The sequence below is a fragment of the Archocentrus centrarchus genome, chromosome 9 (genome assembly GCF_007364275.1).
Source record: "Archocentrus centrarchus isolate MPI-CPG fArcCen1 chromosome 9, fArcCen1, whole genome shotgun sequence".
In the NCBI taxonomy this organism is placed as follows: Eukaryota; Metazoa; Chordata; class Actinopteri; order Cichliformes; family Cichlidae; genus Archocentrus; species Archocentrus centrarchus.
Window position 1 is genome coordinate 11,543,029 of NC_044354.1, and position 21,592 is coordinate 11,564,620.

The 21,592-nt window shown below is 38.4% G+C and overlaps 1 protein-coding gene across 1 annotated transcript in view; it reads left to right on the forward strand.

Moving 5' to 3' along the window:
* rmi1 (RMI1, RecQ mediated genome instability 1, homolog (S. cerevisiae)) overlaps positions 1-10,636 on the forward strand; it is an 11,347-nt gene extending 711 nt beyond the window's left edge. Inside the window, exons 2-9 of the mRNA XM_030737002.1 lie at positions 556-765; positions 2,107-2,217; positions 3,747-3,896; positions 5,286-5,356; positions 5,599-5,722; positions 5,913-5,994; positions 7,473-7,662; positions 8,626-10,636. Of these exons, the coding sequence (XP_030592862.1) occupies positions 604-765; positions 2,107-2,217; positions 3,747-3,896; positions 5,286-5,356; positions 5,599-5,722; positions 5,913-5,994; positions 7,473-7,662; positions 8,626-9,772 (2,037 nt within the window). The 5' untranslated portion in view covers positions 556-603 and the 3' untranslated portion in view covers positions 9,773-10,636. The remainder of the gene's footprint in view (positions 1-555; positions 766-2,106; positions 2,218-3,746; positions 3,897-5,285; positions 5,357-5,598; positions 5,723-5,912; positions 5,995-7,472; positions 7,663-8,625) is intronic.
* The last annotated feature ends 10,956 nt before the right edge of the window (positions 10,637-21,592 follow it).

Consider the following 21,592-nt stretch of genomic DNA (forward strand, 5'->3'; position numbering starts at 1 on the left):
AAAATAGTCTTTTATAAATGACCGCAAGTGGTTAGGTTTATAGAGAGACCCAAACTGCAGCCTAGTGAGGGTTAACATTAAACCCTTTACCTGGGATTTTTTGCCTCTTGGGGATAGTCACTTATAAAAGTGTATAACAGGAGAATGAGACAAACTGTAAGGCCAAATTTCATTTAAGGGACTTTGTTTAAAAACTAACATCTTCAGGTTTTTGAGAATGAGCTTGTTCAGCTAGTCACCAAAACACAACCTGACCCAGTAACCCTTAAATGACCACTGTGTGTTCAGCTCAGGGATTGCTATGTTGTAAATTAAATGTAGCATTTTATACCTCTTAAATTGTGCATGCAATACAATCAAGTCAGACAACAGATTTGCTAATGCAAAACCATAATAAGTAAAAAAAAAAAAAACCCTGTGCACTACAAATAAAAATCTAAATGTGTTATTCAGAGATGACTAATTGCTGATAAATGCAACTATGACATGAATAACTGAATTTAAAAAATTGGCTGCAGCAGCTCCAGAATAACCACAGTCTGTATATACTGACAGATAACAGCTGGGAAAGTAGAAGAGAGTCAAATACGCCCGGAGGAAAAGATGGCTCCTGGGATTCAGGCAGTGGTAAGTGCTGCCCAAGCCTGGCTGCAGTCATCCTGGCAAGTCCAGGTGCCCTTTGCCTGGCTAGAAGCCTGTGTGGAATGGCTACAAGGAGAGGCAGGAGGAGCAGCTCATCTGTCACAACAGCAAATCAACCAACAGGTAGGCAGGATGTGTGACTGTTTGAGTGTATAGCTCAATGCACAGCAATAATACACTTTGTTTTTGTCAAAAAAAAAAAAAAAAGTTGCAGGATTCCTTTCTTACCTGTTTCAGGAACTTTCTTCTTGATGGGTTTTCTTAGTGGATGGAGATGTCTTTTTTGCCCTCATTGTCTCATAAGATGCTCACTCACTTATTATCACATCTAAAGTACGGGTGACATGATAACAGGTGGTCATATATGCCGGGGCGAGACTGGTTACTCCACGTTTTGCTCAACGATGGACACTGGCTTCAGATGTGGGCACCTGGATTCGATGTGGTTCACACACATTTTACCACTCTACACAGAGTAACCCAGTTTGAACTGAATAGTCTGTCACACAGCAGTTGGTTTGTGTTTCTTCCTTTCTTGCATTTGTGGGCCACATATTTATGAAACCCTGCACAGATATGCAGCTAGCAGAAAGCAGAACTCAATGAACCCTGGGGCAGATGACCAAAAAAAAAAAAAAAGACAAGACCATACACATTTCTATCACTGTCAGCTGAGAACAAGATGCTCATGCTAGAGTAGATAATAATGAGCGAATGTGGGTGAGTGAAGAGTGAAAGGACACCTCCTGGTCTGACAAATCCTGGTTTCTGGTTACAATGAGCTGATGGCAGCATGAATCCATCCTACTCGGTGTCAGCTGTACCAGCTTGCAGTGGCGTCATGTGGGGAATATTTTCCTGTATTGACGCATCATTTGTATGACACAGTGTACCAAAATATTGTTGTCGAACAGCTGTGTTCCTCTTTGGCCAAAGTCATCCTTGCCCCATCTTTTCTTTTTTTGACTGGATACTTGAAGAGGATAAAGCTTCTGGGTTTTTTTTTTTTTTTTGTCAAGACACAAATAATCACCTTGTGTGGTTCCAGGAGCATGCCAGTTCATTCAAGTGGCCCCAGTGGGTCCTTAGATCTCAATCTATAGAGCATGTTCATATTATAAACAAGGAATAAAACATCTGCAGGCACTGCTAAACACTACTGAGGCACCGAAATCATCAAAATCCCTGTGACATTTTTTCTGTTGAATCATTTCTCTGTAGAGTTTCCATTTTTTTCTGGCTCTGAATCACTGGTATCTGCAGGTAGTTTTGCACCAAAGCTTCCTATAAGATTAAGTATTATTTTAACTGTGCGTCATATAAAATACTCTAATATTGTCCAAGAATAAAATATGGGACTGGAAATAAACATAATAGGTCCACTTGAAGTTTAACTATCTTTGGATGACCGTAAGAACTTGCTGTAAAACAAAATGCATCTCACTGTATGATGTGGATTTTTAGGCACTGGACCAGTGGCTGTTAACAGACCTCAGAGACCTGGACTTTCCTGTCCTCCCTGAAGGGCTTGCTCAGGCCCAGAAGACCGAGCTCTGTGGCACTTTTTGCGTTCAGGTACAGACTGGTTGATAATGCTTATTTTAGAGGTGGGAATCACCAGACACCCCACAATACGATATTATCACAATGCTGTTTTTGGGATTTTTAACATTTAGCGATATGTTGAGAATTGGAATAACATAAATTGTGATTTATCACCTTTTTTCAGCTGCAGAGTTGAAAGTTAAACTTTGTCAGTTTCTGTTTTAGCCAATCAGATAAAGTTGTGCAAAATAAGACTGTCAGGCATACCAACACTGTCTCTAAAACCTGCCATAAATATTGCCTTAAGACAGTCTGCAACTGTTTGCAGGTCAAGCTATCTATTTCTGATAATACAGCAATTAACTGTGATCAAACTGCTGAAAATAGCATATCTGTTGCTGTCTGCATAGACCGAAATTCACATTTAACTATTGCATTTGTGCTCAGCAACCTTCCTGTTCTTTAGGAATATAAGCAGAATACAACCAGCTGGCAGCCTGTTGAGTTGAGTCCCCTTGAGTTGTGCATATTGACAAAGACTCATTCAGACTGATGGCAACATGTTGGCAGTCTGTCTGCATTTATAAATTAGATAGCAGTTATTTGCAAACCTTAAACAATCTCTCTGAGAGTGATTGCAGTCAGTCCACATCAGACTGTGGCTGTTTGCAGAAAGCTCTGGGCAACCATTTAGTCACCACAAGTCAGCAATCAGTCCCAGAATGTGAAAAAATTCAATACAATCACCAGGCAGCCATCATTTTGATTTTTTTGTAGATGCAAGCTGTACTATTTTTACTTGTGTGACTGAGCCATGAGCTTGCTCTGAATTAGGACGTAGCTTCGTCAAGCCAAGTGTGTCCAGTGTTGGATGGTTTTTCAGTTGAGCTAATTTAATGTTAGCCAGCATTATCTCAGTATGGTGGTGCATGAAATGAGCCCTCTTGTTCATAGTTCTCCCAGAGTATTTTATTTAATAAAATATTGATATTTGGTATCCCTGTATTGATACAATAATTTGCATGATTTCCCCCAATTTTATTTCATGTTATATATTTCTCCCACTGTCTTTTCTGGTCAGTTTTAAACAAAAACGTGAGTACCTGAAAAAATAAAAAACTAGCAAGGGCAAACAGCAGAGGATATGCTGAGAACATAACACATGAGCTAAATCATATAAAAATAAATTACACAGCAGTTCACAGTAAAAATGAACTATTTGGATGTTCCTGCTGCATTTATTTAACTGACCAGTAATTTTTGAATGTAGTTCAAAATTGGAGATTGTGCATGTATTGTGTATACATTTGTTATTTATTTTTGCCCAGGGTTACAGCCTTGTGAACATTTCTTATTCATGATTTCGTGATCAGTGTGCTCCTTTGTTCGATTCAAAAACAATTACGCAGCCAACTCTCGAAGCAAATATAGCGCTTGAGTTAATGGTGGTGATTAATTTGGGCTGTGTGGGGACAACTCACCTTGCTGGTCACACTAACGATCGGTTGATCATCGTGCACAGAAATGGAAATATGACAAGCGGTCCAACTCTGTTTTAGGTTGACTCATTATTGGACATCAGTCAGCCGGTGTATGGTCAGCTGCAGAAGTGGAGGGGCACAGATTGTGCCAATGACGAGGTGTCTGCTGTCACACAGGCCACCCAGAGGTCCTGGGAAGCCAAACCCACCCGTATGCTACTACTGCAGGTCAGAGTCTTTTGTGAATCACAGTTATTTAAAAAAAAAAAAAAAATCTCAGTTGAATTACAGTGAAAGCCTTTACAATGAATGCTTTTGTGTAAAAAAAAAAAAAAAAAAAAAAAAAAAAAAAGCACTTTTAACTTTAAAAAGCAGGCATGGAATATGTGATGCATTTAGTCATCTGCTTTTCAACTAAGACAAAAGTTTGTGTGACAAAAGGTAGGCCAGAAATTGCAGTTTTAAAACATAAAATTATATTTCAATAAAGAAAAACAAATAAGTTATTAAATAAATTAGTCTGTGTTTGCATTTTGAAGCAGTGACTTCTGCATCGAGTGGCATCATGTGTTTGTCTGTGTCTGAGTAACTTTTCACTGTCTCACACACAAACAGTAAAATATTCTTGCATTACCTGTAGGAACAGAGCTTTAAACATTTTTGTTAATAGAAAAGATTGTCTTGACTAGTCTCGATTGCACTGGCACGCAGTGTGTCCGGCACTAATCTGTGACCAGACTTTATCTTTGTGTGTTTGGTTTGCTGGAATAATAAAGAATTCCGCTTCTCTTCCTGACTGAATCAGAGTGGACAGGTACCATCAGTGAGAGCATATGAAAGAATAAATTGCAGGAATATATGAGGCGGACTGTAATTTCCACCATAAGTAATGTACTTGTCGCTGCATGTTTTTTTTTCTTTTTCTCAAGAACAGTGCAGGTGTTGCTTAGAAACGTTGCTGTGGCTTTTAATGTTATTTTAACTGTTTCTCAGACCATTTTGAGCAAAGAGTCGTGGGATGGAAAGACTTAACGGCAGTTATAAATGGTGGCGGAATCACTGCTTAAAAGCAGAGTTATAAAGCAGATTAACTTTGACCACCTTTGCATTTTGAAAAGTCAAGGAGAGCCAACATATATAATAATATTAAAAGAAATCAAAATACAGTTATTTCCATGCTCAGTTAGTCTATGTAAATTTTGGAGCCCAAAACAAATAAAGAAACAAACAAAAAAAGACTACATTGTGTTTTTTTATTTAAACCACAGAAGCAGTAAATCTCTATAAGCAAACACAGTGTTTTTTTTTTTTAAATTTTCTGTTTTCAGTTTGTAGTCTGAATTCTATTAACCACTCACATTTGAACAGGCTTTGGTTGTATGCGGGTAAGCAGCCCCTGTGAGAATGAAAAGAGAGACAGTTTTGCTAAAATGCAATCTCCAAACTGTCTGCTGTCTCTTTCTTTCAAAATTGTATCTACATTTGTAAGTAAAGAGCAGCTAAAGAACTTTTAAGTTTTTGTCACACTAAAAGGGATTTGTAGATTTGCAGAAATCTCATGATCCTTTCATCGTTTGCCTCGTTTTTTTTTTTGGTCAAACATGTTTGATTGTACAGGTGACAGATGGAGTTCAGAGCCTGGAGGCCATGGAGTATCAGCCGATCCCGGTTCTCAGTGCGGCACTCAGGTTAAGGATTGATCTGTGAAATGTATTACCGCACTGTGATGTCTTTTTGCTGCTGGCTATTTGAAAAGAAAGGCCATGCCTGCTTAAAAATGTAGCAAAAATCTTTTTCTTCTAACAATATTGCCTCAAATTTTATAGAAACACATTTATTCAAGCAAAATAAGAAATGAATGAACACTGTTATTTCTTGTTGCTTAAAAATGAGAACTGGATATTTCCGAAAATGCTGCTGATTGTCACAGGCCCGGTGCAAAGTTGCAGCTGCACGGGAAGATAGTTTGCAGACTTGGTGTTTTGCTTTTGGGGCCGTCCAACATCAAAATCTTAGGTGGTGAGGTCGAAGACTTGGTGGACAGGAATAACCAGGTAAACGAACGATTTCTTGTTCATTTTGTCTAATTTTTTTTTTTAGAAATTTTAAATGAATATATTTATACTGATTTCTCTTTGTATAAAACTGCACAAAGATCTTATAAGCTCTTTCCTGATTTTATAAGCTGTAATAAACTATACATATCCAGTACCTTATTTTCTTATTTTCATATTGCTCTGACAGGGCAGGGTGCTGTGTCGGACACTGGGACTTCCTGATGAGGAGCAGCAGCAGGAAGGAGAGGAGGCTCCAGCACAACAGCAAGGTATATGTGTTAGAGCAGGGGTCACCAACCTTTTTGAAACTGAGAGCTACTTCATGGGTACTGAGTCATACAAAGGGCACCAGTTTGACACGCTCTTCTGAAATAACAAATTTACTCAGTTTGCCTTTAGTTATACATTATCAATAATGATTAATGATACTCATCTATGAGAAGACACTGATCATGTTAATGGTTTCTCCCAATAATTAGCAATGAAAACAAGGTGGGAAACATATCAATATTCAGCACTTTATCTCTTTTAATCTCAGTAATTGTCACATTTTTAGATAATCACTTACATCACTACATTTCATAGGAAAAATGTCCAATTTTCACTAGCCATTCACAAACATTTTTTTAGCAAATCATGAACTATGTTGCACCATGTTTCAAAAAGTTATTATGTAATGTTAAAGAAAAATCAACTTACATATTTTTAAATAAATCTTGTCACATTTTGAACTCATGACCAAATCTGCTGCATTTTTAACAAAATTATAACTTATATGTCATGAACACACTCCATTTTTGTCGTCTTTAAGTACAGTGTTAGCTATTATCATCATTGCTTCTTTGACAACTGCTCCATCTGAAAATGCCTTCTTCTTCTTGATCAGAAAATGTGTAGCTCTGAACGAGGCTTCGGTTGCTTTTAGTGACTTTTTTCCCGCCCTCGTGAAAAAAGATTGTTGCTTACCCAAAGCTGCCTTTAGCTCACTGGCTTTTTCTGCACGTAGTGCGCTTCCCGGTGGGTAGTTAGCATGGTAATTTTTGTGACACGTAGTGAAATGTCTCTCAATATTGTGCCGCTTTGCCGTCGCTACGGTCGCCCCACAAATGAGACACACGCAGGTTTCTTTCACAACCGTAAAAAAGAACTCCTTCTCCCATTCCTCGTTAAAGTGATAAGTTTTCTTTCTTTTTTCAGCCATATTTTTGGGGAAAGAAACTGCACTCAGCGCCCATCTTCGCTGTGTCCGCTAGCCTACGTTCCATTAGCACTGGTTTTGTCATGCGCACAATACTGACCATTGAATTAGAACTAGAGTAAGTCAGAGTTCACCCTAACTTTTCTAAACGTCATGTATAATGAGGATATTTTTAAGATACTGTCATTTTTAAAGCTATATAAATGCAAGTGTGATTATAAAAAAGAATAGCAACAGAATAAAAATTTTTTTAGACACAGCTCACTAGTGAGTTGTGCTATTTTTAGAACGGGCCTGCGGGCGACTCATGTGGTCCTTGCGGGCGACCAGGTGCCCGCGGGCACCGTGTTGGTGAGCCCTGTGTTAGAGTCTGTGTAGCTTCAAAGAGCATGTTCTTCAAAGATCATGAATTGTGCACAATGCTTGATTATAGAAATTGAGTTATTCTGTCAAATACAGCCTTGCTTTTTTTCCTTAGTCCAGCCTGCCCATTTTAAAATTAGACATGACTGTGATGCAGTTTTTTTTTTTCTTCTTCTTCTTTTTAAGGTAACCAGGAAGTGGAGGAGCTAGATCTTGATGATGCCGAGTTGTTAGCCAGTCTTGAGGCTCAGGAGGAAGTTGAAATGCTTCAGGTTGAACCTGCTCGAGACAGTGGCTACAGCACGCTGCGTGAGACTTCCACTCAGTCCTCGAGAACCTCGTCCGTCAGGAGCCTTGTCCCAGAAACCTCATCCAGGTGGGGGGTTATCAATGCGACGTCTTGACATTTTCCTGATGTAATGCCTCACTTTACACTGTCGGGCAAATATAGTTTCTTGGCATTTTTAATTTTAGCATCATGTTCTTCAGAAAAAAAAAAAACTTTAAGAAGGTTTTAATGCATTCATTCCACAGCTTCTTCACAAAGTTATCGAATAAAATGTCTTTGTGTTACTGCGGCCATTTACGAGAACGACATTTTTAAAAGAGATGTACTGAAGACAGTATAGCTACAGAATGAGAAGAAATAACAGGGTAGACTCAAATGTCACAACAATTTCAGTTTTATTTAAAGTTCATCAATTTCCTGAACAGACAGAAGCAGCTGAGAATGAAGTGGAATACCGGTCTTTTTATTTGCAAGGAAAAAGACAAGTTATTATATAAAATCCTTAGCCTTATAGCATAATTGCCTAAGCCATATTTTGGCCAAATTGAGATATCTGCCTACCTCTGCACTGCAGATTCATTTAGACAGATATCTCAATTTGGCCAAAATGGGATTTAGGCAATTATGTTATGAGGCTGATGAAATGCAAAGAAAGCTGTGTGGGGTAGAATTATTTCCAGTAGGAATGAACTGCACAGTTACTAGCTTATACTGCCCTTGTCTACTCACACAGGCAAATAAGATTGTCTGATGTTTATGTGTTGTATTGCTTCAATTTTGTGGTGACTGAATGTTCAAGGATAGGATGAGGCAAAGCTGGAAAAAAACAAAAAACCACAAAGTATGTTCCTAATTTTCAGTTTCTGAAGTCTGTAATCTTACGTTTATTATTTTAAAAAAGATCTAAACTCTGTTCTCCTTATTAAGGCATATATGTCGATGTGAACCTCTTTGTCCAGCATTACTTTGAATGATGAGCTGATTAACCTTAAAGCCCTGCTAATTCAGTCCAACATAATTGACTTGTGTGTGTGTGTGTGTGTCTTTCAGAAGTCAAATCTCCACCCGCTCTGACAGAGGTGGTTTGACCCGAAGCAACAGAGGTGGTTTATATCAGGGTTATCTAAATGATGATAAACAAGTGGAAGCTGACATCTTTGGCTCAGTCCCCTCTGATGAAATTCATCAAGAGTTCCAAGATCACAACATGGCAGACGAAGACTTTCCTGATGAAGACTTTGACGACCTTCCCCTGGATGAATTGGACAGTGTGATTTTCCTGGAAAATGTTCCTACATCATCTGACAGCAGTTACAGACACACACCACAGAACAGCAGAACAACAGGAAATTCATCAAAAGCAACAAAACCTCTAGCTGCACAGTTTGAATCACGCAATTTGAGTGGCTCTGGGTCACGACTCGGGTCTATCAACTCCAGATCCAGCACACAGAAAAGAGACACTAGTGAAGCTTCATGGCAATTAACAACAACTCCCAAGCCATTCCTTTCTCCAGCAGCTTCAGAGGAAACGCATGAATCAGAATTTGCTAGTAATGATGAGATTGAGTTTGTGGAAGAAGATATGGACTGCATTTTGGAAAAGGCAGAAACTAGTGGGAAGACGAGAGGACCGAATGATGTCCCTGTTCAACAAGAGCCTAGTAGAGACAGAGAGAGCATTGCCTACAAATCAGAAACTGGGAGATCATCCAAAAAAGATGCTCAGAGTGGCAGCACAATCTCTCCTGTCACTCTGACCTCTCCACCCTTTACATACTTGAGCTTGCTCGAAAATTTGATGTCCAAACCACTTCTCCAAACCATTGAGATACACGTCAAAGCTTTCATTGTGACTCTCTTGGGAAAACTGAGCAGCAGTAATGGTGTTTGGAGTGTTTCCGCTACAATATCTGACGGAACTGGTTACCTGGATGTGGAGTTGTCCAATGAGGTTTTGACAGGCCTTCTGGGCTTCTCAGTAGCAGAGAAGGGGGCTCTGAAGCGTGACCCATCCAGGAGAGGTGAGCTGGATGCTGGGATGAGGAGATGCCAGGAAGAGCTTGTGGACATGTGCTGCATTATGACCGTTATTGTTCAACCAGAGGGCAGGAAAGCTGTGGTGACCAAAGCAGACCCAGTCAGTGAGAAAATACTCCAGGAGCTGGAGCAGAGGGTGAGAGACAGGAGAAAATAAACATAGAGGTTGAGGGGAAGTGGGCGATAATGAGAAAATTGCAGGCAGCGGAAAAGTATATTGCCCTTAAGGAGAGATGAAAAATTGCCAACAAAACCGTGGTAGATGTAGCATCACTCAACAGCCTTGAAAGTTTTCTTTCTATGTAATGCAACTATTAGTTGCATTACATGGAAAAAAAAAATTATGTTAGCTTCAAACTAAGGTAGTTATTTTAATTGGTGATCAACCTGCCCTTCTGCTTCAGATTTGGAGAGCAGAAGGTGTGAAATGGTGATCAGCATCCCATCTGCTATATGTGAATGTGACATTCTGCCATTTGTCATTGGTGGATTTCATTCATCTATTCTTGAGTTCTTTTTTTTTTTTTTTTTTTTTGCCTAAAATGTTCTGCATTGCTCACAAGCAGACTAAACAGATTCATGAAACAAAGATTGTTATCTGAAAATTAGTTCAGACACCTCAGGTTTTAGGACCCCAAATTCTGCGTTATGTTGAGTACTACACGAAGAGCGGAGTGAAGTATATGAGATGAGAGGCGGAATGGGGGGGGTGTTCATCGTCTGATTGTGGTAATGAATTGCCAGCCTTTGCATTCATTCAGTACAACCATTACTTCTTACTGAAAAGTGATTGAATAGCCAAGGGCAATGTGGGTCTTTAATAAACTCCCTCAGAGAAGAATGAGAGGAAAGAAAGATAAAGGAGAGGCCATGAGCTTCGATTATTCCTGTTCATTACAGAGCCTCATCTGTTTTCGTCTTTTAAGAACACGCATACCACTATTTTAATGCGTTGTCTCCATTTACTGTATAGTGAACGTTTTTATAATTTTCTCTTGCACTCTGTGACTAATAAAATGTGTGTGCGCTTGTCACTATATTTATCTTTCCATCCTGAGTGTTATATTTTTCCAGTTTAGCAGAATAACCCTATAAAGCAGACCGCTGCACGGATACACCATGTTTCATTTGGTTTGTAGCAGCTGCATTAAATGCAGCTGTAGGATATGCACTGCTTAAGCACATGGTATTTAAAAGTATCTGTAATTACTGTCTGGTCTTCTTTAGAGGAGTCAGAGATCTCTCTTTCAGATGAAACATTTTAAGAATTTCCACTACACAAATTACACAGTGTCTTCTCTGCGCCTTCTCTTAGGTGTGATAATGAGCAAAACACAGGCTATTAAGGGTACCACGGGGAATGTATGCTATATACTTATATGCTTATAATTGTTTCTTTGGAGGGAGGGCACCTGCATGTATATTGTGGTCTTATTCCACTGTGTGCACTTCCATTCAGGTAGCCGGTCTTGGTTCATTAAGGGCTAATCAGCTTGAACATCTAAATCAGGACCCTGCTATGCATGTTGATAGCCTGTTATGTGCTAATGAAGCTGAATCTGGTGGAGGGCTGGGCGAGGAAGGGGAAAGCAGCAACCCATAGGGAGATACAAGTGGAATAAATATTCGGCGATAGAGTAAACGAACCGAGAGGGGGGGTGCTTTTTCACTGGGGGTGAAAGCAAACCTGCAGTCACCTCCCCATACACCGCACTGTATAGTGTCTCAGTATCTTGGGTGGCTATATGGTGAATAATGTTATACAGAATACTTTTCTTGTTTATATGCAGCCATGCTACAGAAACAAGTGTACTATAAAAGTACAAATTTAAAGAGTTGTTCCTGATTTAAGCTCTTTCAGGACCAAATTGTTCACTCTTAGCTGTTTTCTTGTCCTATAAGAGGCTAAAAATAAAGGTTAATTAATGAAACAGTTCAGTTTCAAACATATTTTTAAGGTTTTGATTTGTTCACTAATGAAAATTTCACTGAAAAGTACAGTTTATTTAGTAACTACCAGAATGGGTATAGAGCAAACAGGTCTATCTCACTGGCCGCAATGCAACTTGTAGAAGATATACAGTCTCAAAAATATTGAACAATAAGAATAATATTCTGTGGGGGTGTTCACTTTAAAAAAAGCAGCTGACACTAGATAATCATAGATTACTAAAGAAAAATGTAGAAATGTAGGTATTAGAGGTATAGCACACATGCAAAATAAAGTCAAAATCATGATGAATGAAACTTGATTTTTGACAGAAGGATAGCAGAAAGACGTGGTGGCACGGTGGTGTGGTCGCAAAAATGTCCTGGGTTCAAATCCAGTCTGGGGCTTTTTGTGTGGAGTTTGTATGTTCTTCCTGTCTGTGTGGAATCTCTCCAGGTACCCTGGCTTCCTTGCGTGCATGTCTTTGGACACACATGAGGTTAGGTTAATTAGTGATTCTGACATGTAGGTGTGAACGTCTGTCGCTATGTGTTAGTCCTGTGACAGATTGGTGACCTGTCTCACCCTCTGTCAGCTATGGAGCAATGCGCTGCAGAGCCCACTCTCAAGATGTAGTGACACCTGCTGTGATGGAAACAGTGTCACTGACAAAAAAGACAGGATGGACAGGATATATAGAAATGAGTGCTGTACATACATCAAGGGGACAGCTTAGAGAGACAAGGTTGAGATGGTTTTGGCATGTGGAGAGGCGGGACAATGGCTATACTGGGGAAAGGATCTTAAATATGGAGCTGCCAGACAGGAGGAAAAGAGAAAGACCTCAGAAGATTTGTGGATGTAGTGAAGGAAGGCATGCAGAGGGTTGGTGTGACAGAGGAGAATGCTAGGGATAGGGTGAGATGGTCTGCTGTGGTGACCCCTAAAAGCCAGCCAACCAGCTGAAAGCGGAGGTATGAAACTACATTTTTTGGGTGTAAATTATTTTGGGAGGCTCATATAAACAGTGCAAAAAACAAAAATGTGCAGAACTGTTGCAATATTATATAAAAAGCAAAGATGTCTTAAATCAGAAACCCTTAGATGCTATATTGTTCCCTAATAGCTCTATATATGACCTGCTGTGGAGGTAAGCACTAATCCAAACACTAATCCGGTTTACGTGTTACAGAAGAAAACTAAGAAAAATGGATTGGAATATTATGAACCAGCAAATGGATTATTTATTAAACTACACACCTTAAAATTTTACAATTTAGTTCAGCTCAACATTGCACTCATAATGTACAACTAAGGAAATAATCTTCCAAACTGTTCAAAGAGTTTTTTGAAATTAGAGCGATTAAGTATGAAAGGCAGGGGTCAGGGAATAGTTGTGACGGGGACTGTGTAGCTCACTATGAATTTTTCTTTTTTGTTTGTTTTTTGAAACATTTTACTGAAGTGAAGGGTTTGAGTACTTCTTCCCCCACTGCTGTATATGAAGCATTTTAGTGTAGTCAATTACAACAGTCTACGAGGTCAGGGAACAAATAAAGAGGAGACAAGCCAAACATTTCAGCATTTTGCCAATTACTATGACCTTATGACTAATTCCTCTAAAACATATGGCTTGTGCACTGTGGGCCTGCCGTTCTCTTGAAAGCAGGTTGAAAGTTTTTTGGGAAAGAAATAATGTATTTTTTACCTTTTAAAAGTTTTTCAGTAGCACATGATAAAAGATTAATTTAGAAGCAGCATGAGAAAGTGCTCAATTGCCCTAGCCTCTCATTTTGAAAATTATTTCCTTGATTATGTTGGTTTTCCATGTTTGTCTCAGTCCAGAGCGGTAGCTGGGGACAAAAAAAAGCTTTTTCATTCCCCTGTGACTTTGAACATATCTTTCCAAATGGCAAATAGCAGACAGGTTGTGAAGGGACAGAGCACATGCTGGTGACAGAGAGCACTGTGTTAATTTTCTAATGTTCATATACAGCTCCACTGAACCTTTTTGGCCATTACAAATATCCGTGTAAAAAGTACATGAACAATTCTAATGCCCCTCTTGCTGTAGCAGCTGTAATTTTCTTGGCCCTATTACATTCAGTAATGAAAAATCCACTTAGACAGCTCAACCTCTCTTTTAGGCCTCCATCAAAATGAGCAAATGGTTTCTCTTTATGGCAAAAACATACCTCTAAATCCCCCGTGTGTGCGTGTATGCATGTGTGTGTGTGCGTGTGTGTATGTGAGTGTGTGCACATGTACATGCCTGCTGTGACTTGAGAATGTGAATCATTAAAGGAATAGAAAATTATGAGGAAATTGGACATGGGAAACAATAAAGTGCCTTTCCACTTGGATTTGCCTCATCTGGATGGATGGAGAAGATGATTATTGTGCTTTTAAAAGGAATGAAGAAAGGACCCATTTTATGCTCACATCAAAGTTTTCAAGGGCTTTAGGTTCATGTATAAAAGTTTTCAATGTACTATATATATATATATATAAACACACACACACACACACACACACACACACACACACACACACACACACACACACACACACACACACACACAGTTAGATGTGAAGAAATGTATTTTTCAGTTTCAGTTTTCAGTATGGCACCAGTTCACAATAGCAGTGATATCAAGGTGATTTACATTGTATTATAAAATTTATAATATACAATAAAAATATTGTTTATGAAATCTGTTAAGCAACACATTGTGATTCAGATATTTATATATATTTTCCAACATAAATTACATACATCCAATATGAACATCTTCTTTTTCTTCTCCTTTTGGCTGCTCCCTTTCTGGGTCGCCACAGCAAATTGTCTGCCTCCATCTCACCATATCTCTGGCATCCTCCTCTGTCACACCAGCCCTCTGCATGTCCTCCTTCACTACATCTATAAACCTCCACTGTGGTCTTTTCCTCTGGCGTGGCAGCTCCATCTTCAGCATCCTTTGTCCAGTATAGTCACTATCCCTCCTCTGCACATGTCCAGACCATCTCAGTGTTGCCTCTCTGCCTCCAATACACACATGCAAAATAAAAATAAAAATAAAAAAGGAAATAAAAACAAGACACACTCCAAGAGCCCAAACCTCCACTCACTCTCTGAGCATTATTTCCTTTAAGGGATTAGTGTTGTATTTTGTAATATTAATTTTGTTTTATTTGTTCTTTTTAAATGTACCTCGAGGGAAGCATGACAGATGTTTACTTTGATTACACAAACATTATGCAAGAGTAGGTAATGGATAATAGGCAGTGATTTGTAAATAACTGGACATGAATACCTTGAGCTTATCATATAATATTATACTACAGGATATTTCTGAATAACTAATCTGCTCTTTCTCTTGACAATACAGGGGAGTGTTATCTGTCCTGTTTTATTTACTCTGTTAATAATTGTTTAGATTTAGAAGCAATAATTGTCAATATGTACATGGTTTATGTGTTTTGTAGGGTCAGTTTGGGGCTTTCTCTGGTATTTTTATAATTTTCTTTGCTTTTCATTGTTATTCTTTAGCAGTAGTTTTGATTGGCTGATTTTCATTATTTTGTTTTTAGGAGAAGTCTCGCATTTTAAGTTCTGTTTTAGTATTATAATTATGGGTTAAGCACTCAGAGTTTGATATTCGATTCTTTGTGTCGTAGTTAACTGTAATGTGTTTTACTGTTTAGTTGAGTGTTAGTGTGCTGTCTCTGTATCTAGCTAGTTACATCCTGTTTTATTTTGTGAGTTCTGTGTTGCTTGTGCTTTCGCTTTAATTTTACATCCCTGTGTCTTGTTATCTAGATTGAGTTCAGCTCTGTCTTGTTGCCTTTATGTTTTCACTGATTGCCTCCTGTGTGTATTTAAAGCGTCAGTTTGTGTTTTGTGTTGTCATACTGTGTCCCAGCCTTGTTTGCTGTGAGTGTGTCCCCCTGCGGTGTTCTTGTTGCTTCTCTTCTGTTTTGTTCAACTTTGTTATTTTATACTCTGGATCTACAACAGCCACAATAATGGCTGTTTTTTTTAAATTTATTTATTCCAGTTCTGTCTCAGCAGTCTGCTTTTGGGTTCCTCTTCTCCTGCATTTCATGACAATATGAGTCTGTTATTTGGGATCATGCCAGTTTTCTTCAGTCAAACAAAGAAAATGATTTTTTTTTTTTTCATTGAGCAGGAAGACACACCAAGAAGTAGCTGTTATTGGTCACTGTTTATTTAGGGAGAGTGACTGATGAAAAATGTCATGGGATTCAAACCCAAGTGTTATTTACAGGAAAGTATTACAATGATTATACTTCACACGGAATCTGTGACAGTTTGACGCACACAAGTTCTTTTCTATTCTTCATTTTTAGAGAGTATTTTGCCGTTCTCCTTCATAGTCTGGTATCTTTCTTTGTCTGTAGTCAATAAGAATAAATTCAGTTGTTATTGTAAGGATCCCCAGTAAGACTGCTGGCCAACATCATTAGAGTACGACAAAGCTTTGTTAGTCCTGAGTGGTTGTAAAATGGAGAGTAACACTTAGTGGCTTATTATACCATCTTTATGTTGAATATGAGTTAGTATTATCAGGACGTAGGTACAGGCAACCACCTTTGCAAATTTCTGATTGCACTGAGATCTTTTATACCTTCTTTTTATGACTCTTTGGACCAAATCTAGTTGATACGAGGTGCAGCTTGTACATTTTGGTGCTTTGATTGTCGGTTATATTATTGCTATCATAATGGAGCATTCATTTGTTAATATATGTAATGTCTGCAACCGTGATATATGATTTGTTGTGGTTGTATTAAACTGACGGTCGCCACAAACACAAAGAGAATATATGAAAGGATAATAAACGCTACCGATTATACTAATAATATAGGAGGACCCGTACGCATGTAGTGATTATAACATAAGCTACACATTTAATTAATCTTATTAATTAATAACACACAAACACACGATTTCTACATTATGTCTTACAGTGAATGTATGAAACGGGATGAAAAGGCCGTACTAATTCTGAAGATGCCGCAATTAAGCAGAGACAATGAACCCGGTCTTTGACCTCATTCTGATGACTTAGGTAAATGATGGTTAACCAGACTTAATGGTGGAGCTTACTTAAGAGGCAAGTCTGAAAGAGTGCAGACAAACGATTGACAGGCCCACAATACAGCTGGCCTTTCTCTACATCCTGTTCTCATAGTACCAAGCCATTACTACCATTTAAATAGAGCTGGATGTACTTGAGAAGCAGGACTTTTAAAAAAAAAAGAAAGCAAAGGTACCATATAAAGAGCTGAATGAATGATTTTGCTGTGACAAGAAAGAGAATTGTTCGCTCCCCCCACTTGTCCTCAGAAACGAGTCGGTCTGACAAGCTGGCCATTAGGAAGGTAATTTAACAAGCTGAGTAGAGTGCTTTTGCGGCTCCCTTGCACCTCTTGAACATCATCAAGCCTTGTTCTGTACCCCTAGATGACATTAAGAAAAGACACAGCCTGGAAAAGACTACAGATGATGATAAATGACAGTGTATCAAGCATATGTTCTGTTCAGGTCAACACAGATCTCTGGAATCAGTGACTCTCAGAAGAGTGAGTCAGTCTGTTAGTTGTCAGCCAGCTGTTCAGGTTTTGTGCACTGCCACTGAGTTATTGTTATGATTTATTCATAAAGGAGATTACTGCACTTGATCTTGGTGTGATCTGGTTGCCGTTTTAGGTGAAAACATGTATGTCATGGGGATGTTAATTTATAGGTATGAACACCTGTTTGTGCATGCCTTTGTGTGTGTGTGTGTGTGTGTGTTCACTGGCTGGCTTAATAGCTTTAATTCATGAGGCAGAATATGAAACGAAAGGTCACCATCAGGAAATCACGGAGACGAGAAGGAAATAAGGGGAAATGAGGCTCTTCAGAAGAGATTACATTGTATGGAGACTGCACAGAGACAGACAGAGAAAATACTTCAAAAAATACAGAAAAAAAAAAACGTGAAATGGTTAATGGAGTTCCTATCTTAGAGGATATTTTAGTATATTCTGTGGACATTTTCACTGACAGCAATGGCAGAGAAGTAGAAGTTAACATGAGTGACCTTTTGTGAGTGTGAATCCAAAAAGTACACAGACACACACGTTAAACTGACTCGCATTAATTTCCTGGAGACTGACCCTGACCTTGAATCAAGTTTTCTACCGTAAATTTATGTAATGATGACTTATATTTCCTCCCAAAGAGAGTGGCTTGTGTACAAGCACACAAACATGCTTTGTATGTGTTAATTCAGTTCAATATCATGCAACTCCAACAAAGTCTGCCCAAACACAAAGAGGTAGCTTTTGTATGTGTCTGTGTAGAGGCTCACTGGCGTGCCTTACTCTGAAGTAGTCACAGATTTTGGTAAGAACCCCTTGGCATCACACTGGCAGGCACTGAATACCCTTTAGTGCCGTTTTTTTTTTTCCAGAGTGAATAGTTATCTTTAACAATGATCTTTTCCTAAAACTAACCAAGTAGCTTTGGTGCCTTAACCTAACCAAACTAAAAAGCAACTGAAAGCAGCTGAAAAACAAAGCTCCCACTTGAGTCAAACCGTACATTCCTGGTTTTCAGGGTTGTGATTTACAAGAATTTGACAGTTGCATGATGTTAATGCAGTCAAAAAGCAAAAGCAAACTCAAAGGCACGCATTAATTTTACAGTCTTTATTGGGAAACTAATATGTTTTGCGCTGCTGACAACATAGCTGTTAAACATTTTGATGGGAGCCTGGTTTGCTCTATCAATAAGCCTTAGACATAAATATCTAACGCCAGTCCTTACCTAGACCCTGGTCTGAAACTAATTCTATTCTGAATCAGTGCCAAGGCATAATAAAGCTGGTGGGTTTTTATTTTAATTGACATGAATTTTAATTTCAGAACAACAAACCAAGGGACCGAAAAGAAGGAGATGTTGATGTTGTGGTTATCATACAGGTGTGAACCTCTTGAAAAATGCCCCAACCGCAGCCCACCACCCAGCCTTTACTTTATGTTATTGCTGTGTTAGTTTGTACTTTTATATTCTCTTCATCCTACATCATCTCCTTATCCAACTTATTCTTTCCTTTTCTTCTTCTGTAGGCTTTCTTCTTTTTGGTTCTTTTTCTATCTTATCATTACGTTCCTCTCTTAGACTATTAAAACCGATGCTGTGTGTATTCTAGGCAATTTTCAGTGACAGGGAATAATTTAGTAACAGCTTATTATGTTTTTGGACCACACTGCAACACAATTTAAAGCTTGCTTTAAGCGGCACTGCATTCCTTTTTCTTTCTAAAAAGTAGACTTTTGTTTTTTTTTATTGCAACTGTAATACACAAGTTTCTCTAATAAAATAGGGACTTTGTACTGTAACTGCAACAAAACGACTTTATTGTTATGTTACAGATTGACTGTCTTTCTTCTTCATTTATTTCTGTCGTGTTGTTTATTGGCCTCATTGATTTAATATTTCTTCATAGGGAATATTTGGAAAAGTGAATTAGAAACTTTGATGAAGCTAGGCACCAATCAATTATTGATGGAACTGCACTAGTTGAGCTATTGTAAAAATGGCAAAGCAGAAAACTCTAAAGCTGTTTAAACTGTAGGTTTCTTTTGTCTTCTTATGAATGTTTCTCAGCTATTGCTGTCATCCCATGAGTTTTCATAATGTTAAAATTTGCACAAGAGTCAAGTGACATTTAATCTTGTTCAAAGTGCTTATAATGCTTTTACTCTAGTTCAGCCCTAAGTGGACTAGAGTTTTTGCCACTATAGTATCACAACTCTATAGGAGTGGTTATGTTGGTCTGCCACTCTGAATCACTTTTTTTTCCCATGTCACTTTATTCTGTGTGATACGTAAAAATTTTTAGACTGTTGATCTGGATAAGGAAAAAAATTTTAAATAGGAAAGAAATGGAAGAAATCTGATTAGCAGCTGAAGGATCCTCTTTCCAGGACAGACAGATATAAAATGCAGAGTGAGTGCATAATGCCAAAATTATACTTATGCACATTAATAGTATACATATTATTTTAAACATACAATACAATTTTAGATACCTGTTCAACTGACTGCTAATGCAAATACTGTATAAGCAGGGGCCTGTTCCTGTAAAGCTTTATATGGTAATAATCAGCTTTTAAATTGGTTTCTGAATTTCACAGGGAGCCACTGTTGTACAGCTCCTGCACCACCTTTCTGTTCATGTTCAGTACTTACAGTAATATACTGGGAGTACAGTCATAGACAAATGTTTAATAAACTGTGTTGAAATAACCCAGAATAAATGCTTGGGTATTAATATTGTTACTTTTAATTTTATCATTACTTTTCCCTTTATTAAAATTCTTTTAAAAAGCGTCTTCTACTTTGCATTTATATGCTATGTCTCACACTGTGGGCTCATTCTTCAGCACCTGCAAGGTACTAATGATCAGTGTCCCCTGCTGGGATTTTTTTTAGCATGTGTTTCTATGGTGAGTGTGAGTTGTTACCATAAAAGAATGAAGAATAAATAAGGATAAATAAATAAATAAGGCACTAACTACACTCAGAGATCCTGGAGGATGGTACTGATAGTTGTGTCAGTTTCAGTTTGACGCACTAAGAAGCACCCTGTTGTTTGAGGTATATCTTTAATTGTAATATCTTCTGCTAGTATTCAACAGTTGCCATAGATATAACATGAATTTACAAAATTAAAAATGAATCTACATATTTGATTCCTTCTAGTTTCTATTTAAGGTTGTAGCAGGTTCAGCTCAGTGAGGGAACTGGCAATTTTTGCTTCACTAAAATTTTATTAAGTAATGCACAGGGAAAATGTTTGCTTCCAGCTTTGGCCGGCTTGGAGCGTAACATCGCCATGCTGCAACAACTCATTGCTCCTCCTCTCTGGCCCTGCACCCGCTATACGGGGTGCCACTCTCCCCAGTGAATGGGACCAACCTGCCCCACCTCTCCCTCCTACAGCCGAGCCACAAACCATACCCTGCTGCTGCAAAGTTTTGACAAACTTAAAGCTATAGGATGTATAATGCTTGTATACCAGCTAGATTACAAATTGTAGGTACTTTCTCTCACACACATATGCACACTGAACTTTGCAAGCAGCGAAAAGCAGGGTTATGTTGCTGCTCAGGGAAATATTATTCTAACAACGAAAAATAGTAATTAATTTATGCACACTCACCGACATTAGAAACAAGTCTTAGATGTCTATGGGGACATTATCAAGTCTTATTAATGGAGCTGATTGGAAATAACCCAGCTGGCTGCTATGTATTGCTCACCCATTATCATGCATTATCACACTCTTGTAAATGTCTTGCCCCATCATCATGTTAGTTTTTCTATTGACTGCAGTGCTGTCTAAAATTTAAATCTAGCATCTAATGGATAATTTATTTTACCATTAGTAGTAGTCATTAGGTCTTATTTTCTGCTTGTGTTTCCTCAGCAGCTTAACAGGGGCTGTAGGTAAATATTTATTTCTCTGGGGTAGTTGGTAAGAGATTTTTCTCCAAATTTTGAGCATTTTTTATTCTTAGATTGCACAAATCTTAACAAATGTGAAACGGCTGTGCCAAATTAATATTCTAACTTATAGTTTGGCTATCCTAAAAAAAAATGCAACTCTGTGGTCCCTATATTTATTTGTAGTGCGTTTATATTCTTGTAGCCTGCCATCCTGCTTCCATCTATTCAATTCAATCATCTGTTAAGAAAACTCAGATGCCTCTCACTCTGAAATCCAATTTGATGAGCCTAGAGGCAGTGTAGAGGAGAATGAGGAGGGGAGGCAAGAAGTTTTAAGGAACAATAATAAGGATGGAAAGAGGAAGTAGAAAAAGCTGAGAAGACGCTGAGGGAGAGGTGTTTGGTGTGGTTGAAGAGGGAGTGAGGGTTTATGACAATGCAATAGAAAGGCAAAGAGAAGAATGGGTTTGAATTGCTTGTGGAAATATTGAGGAAAAGCATATGTATGAAAATGCATCTAC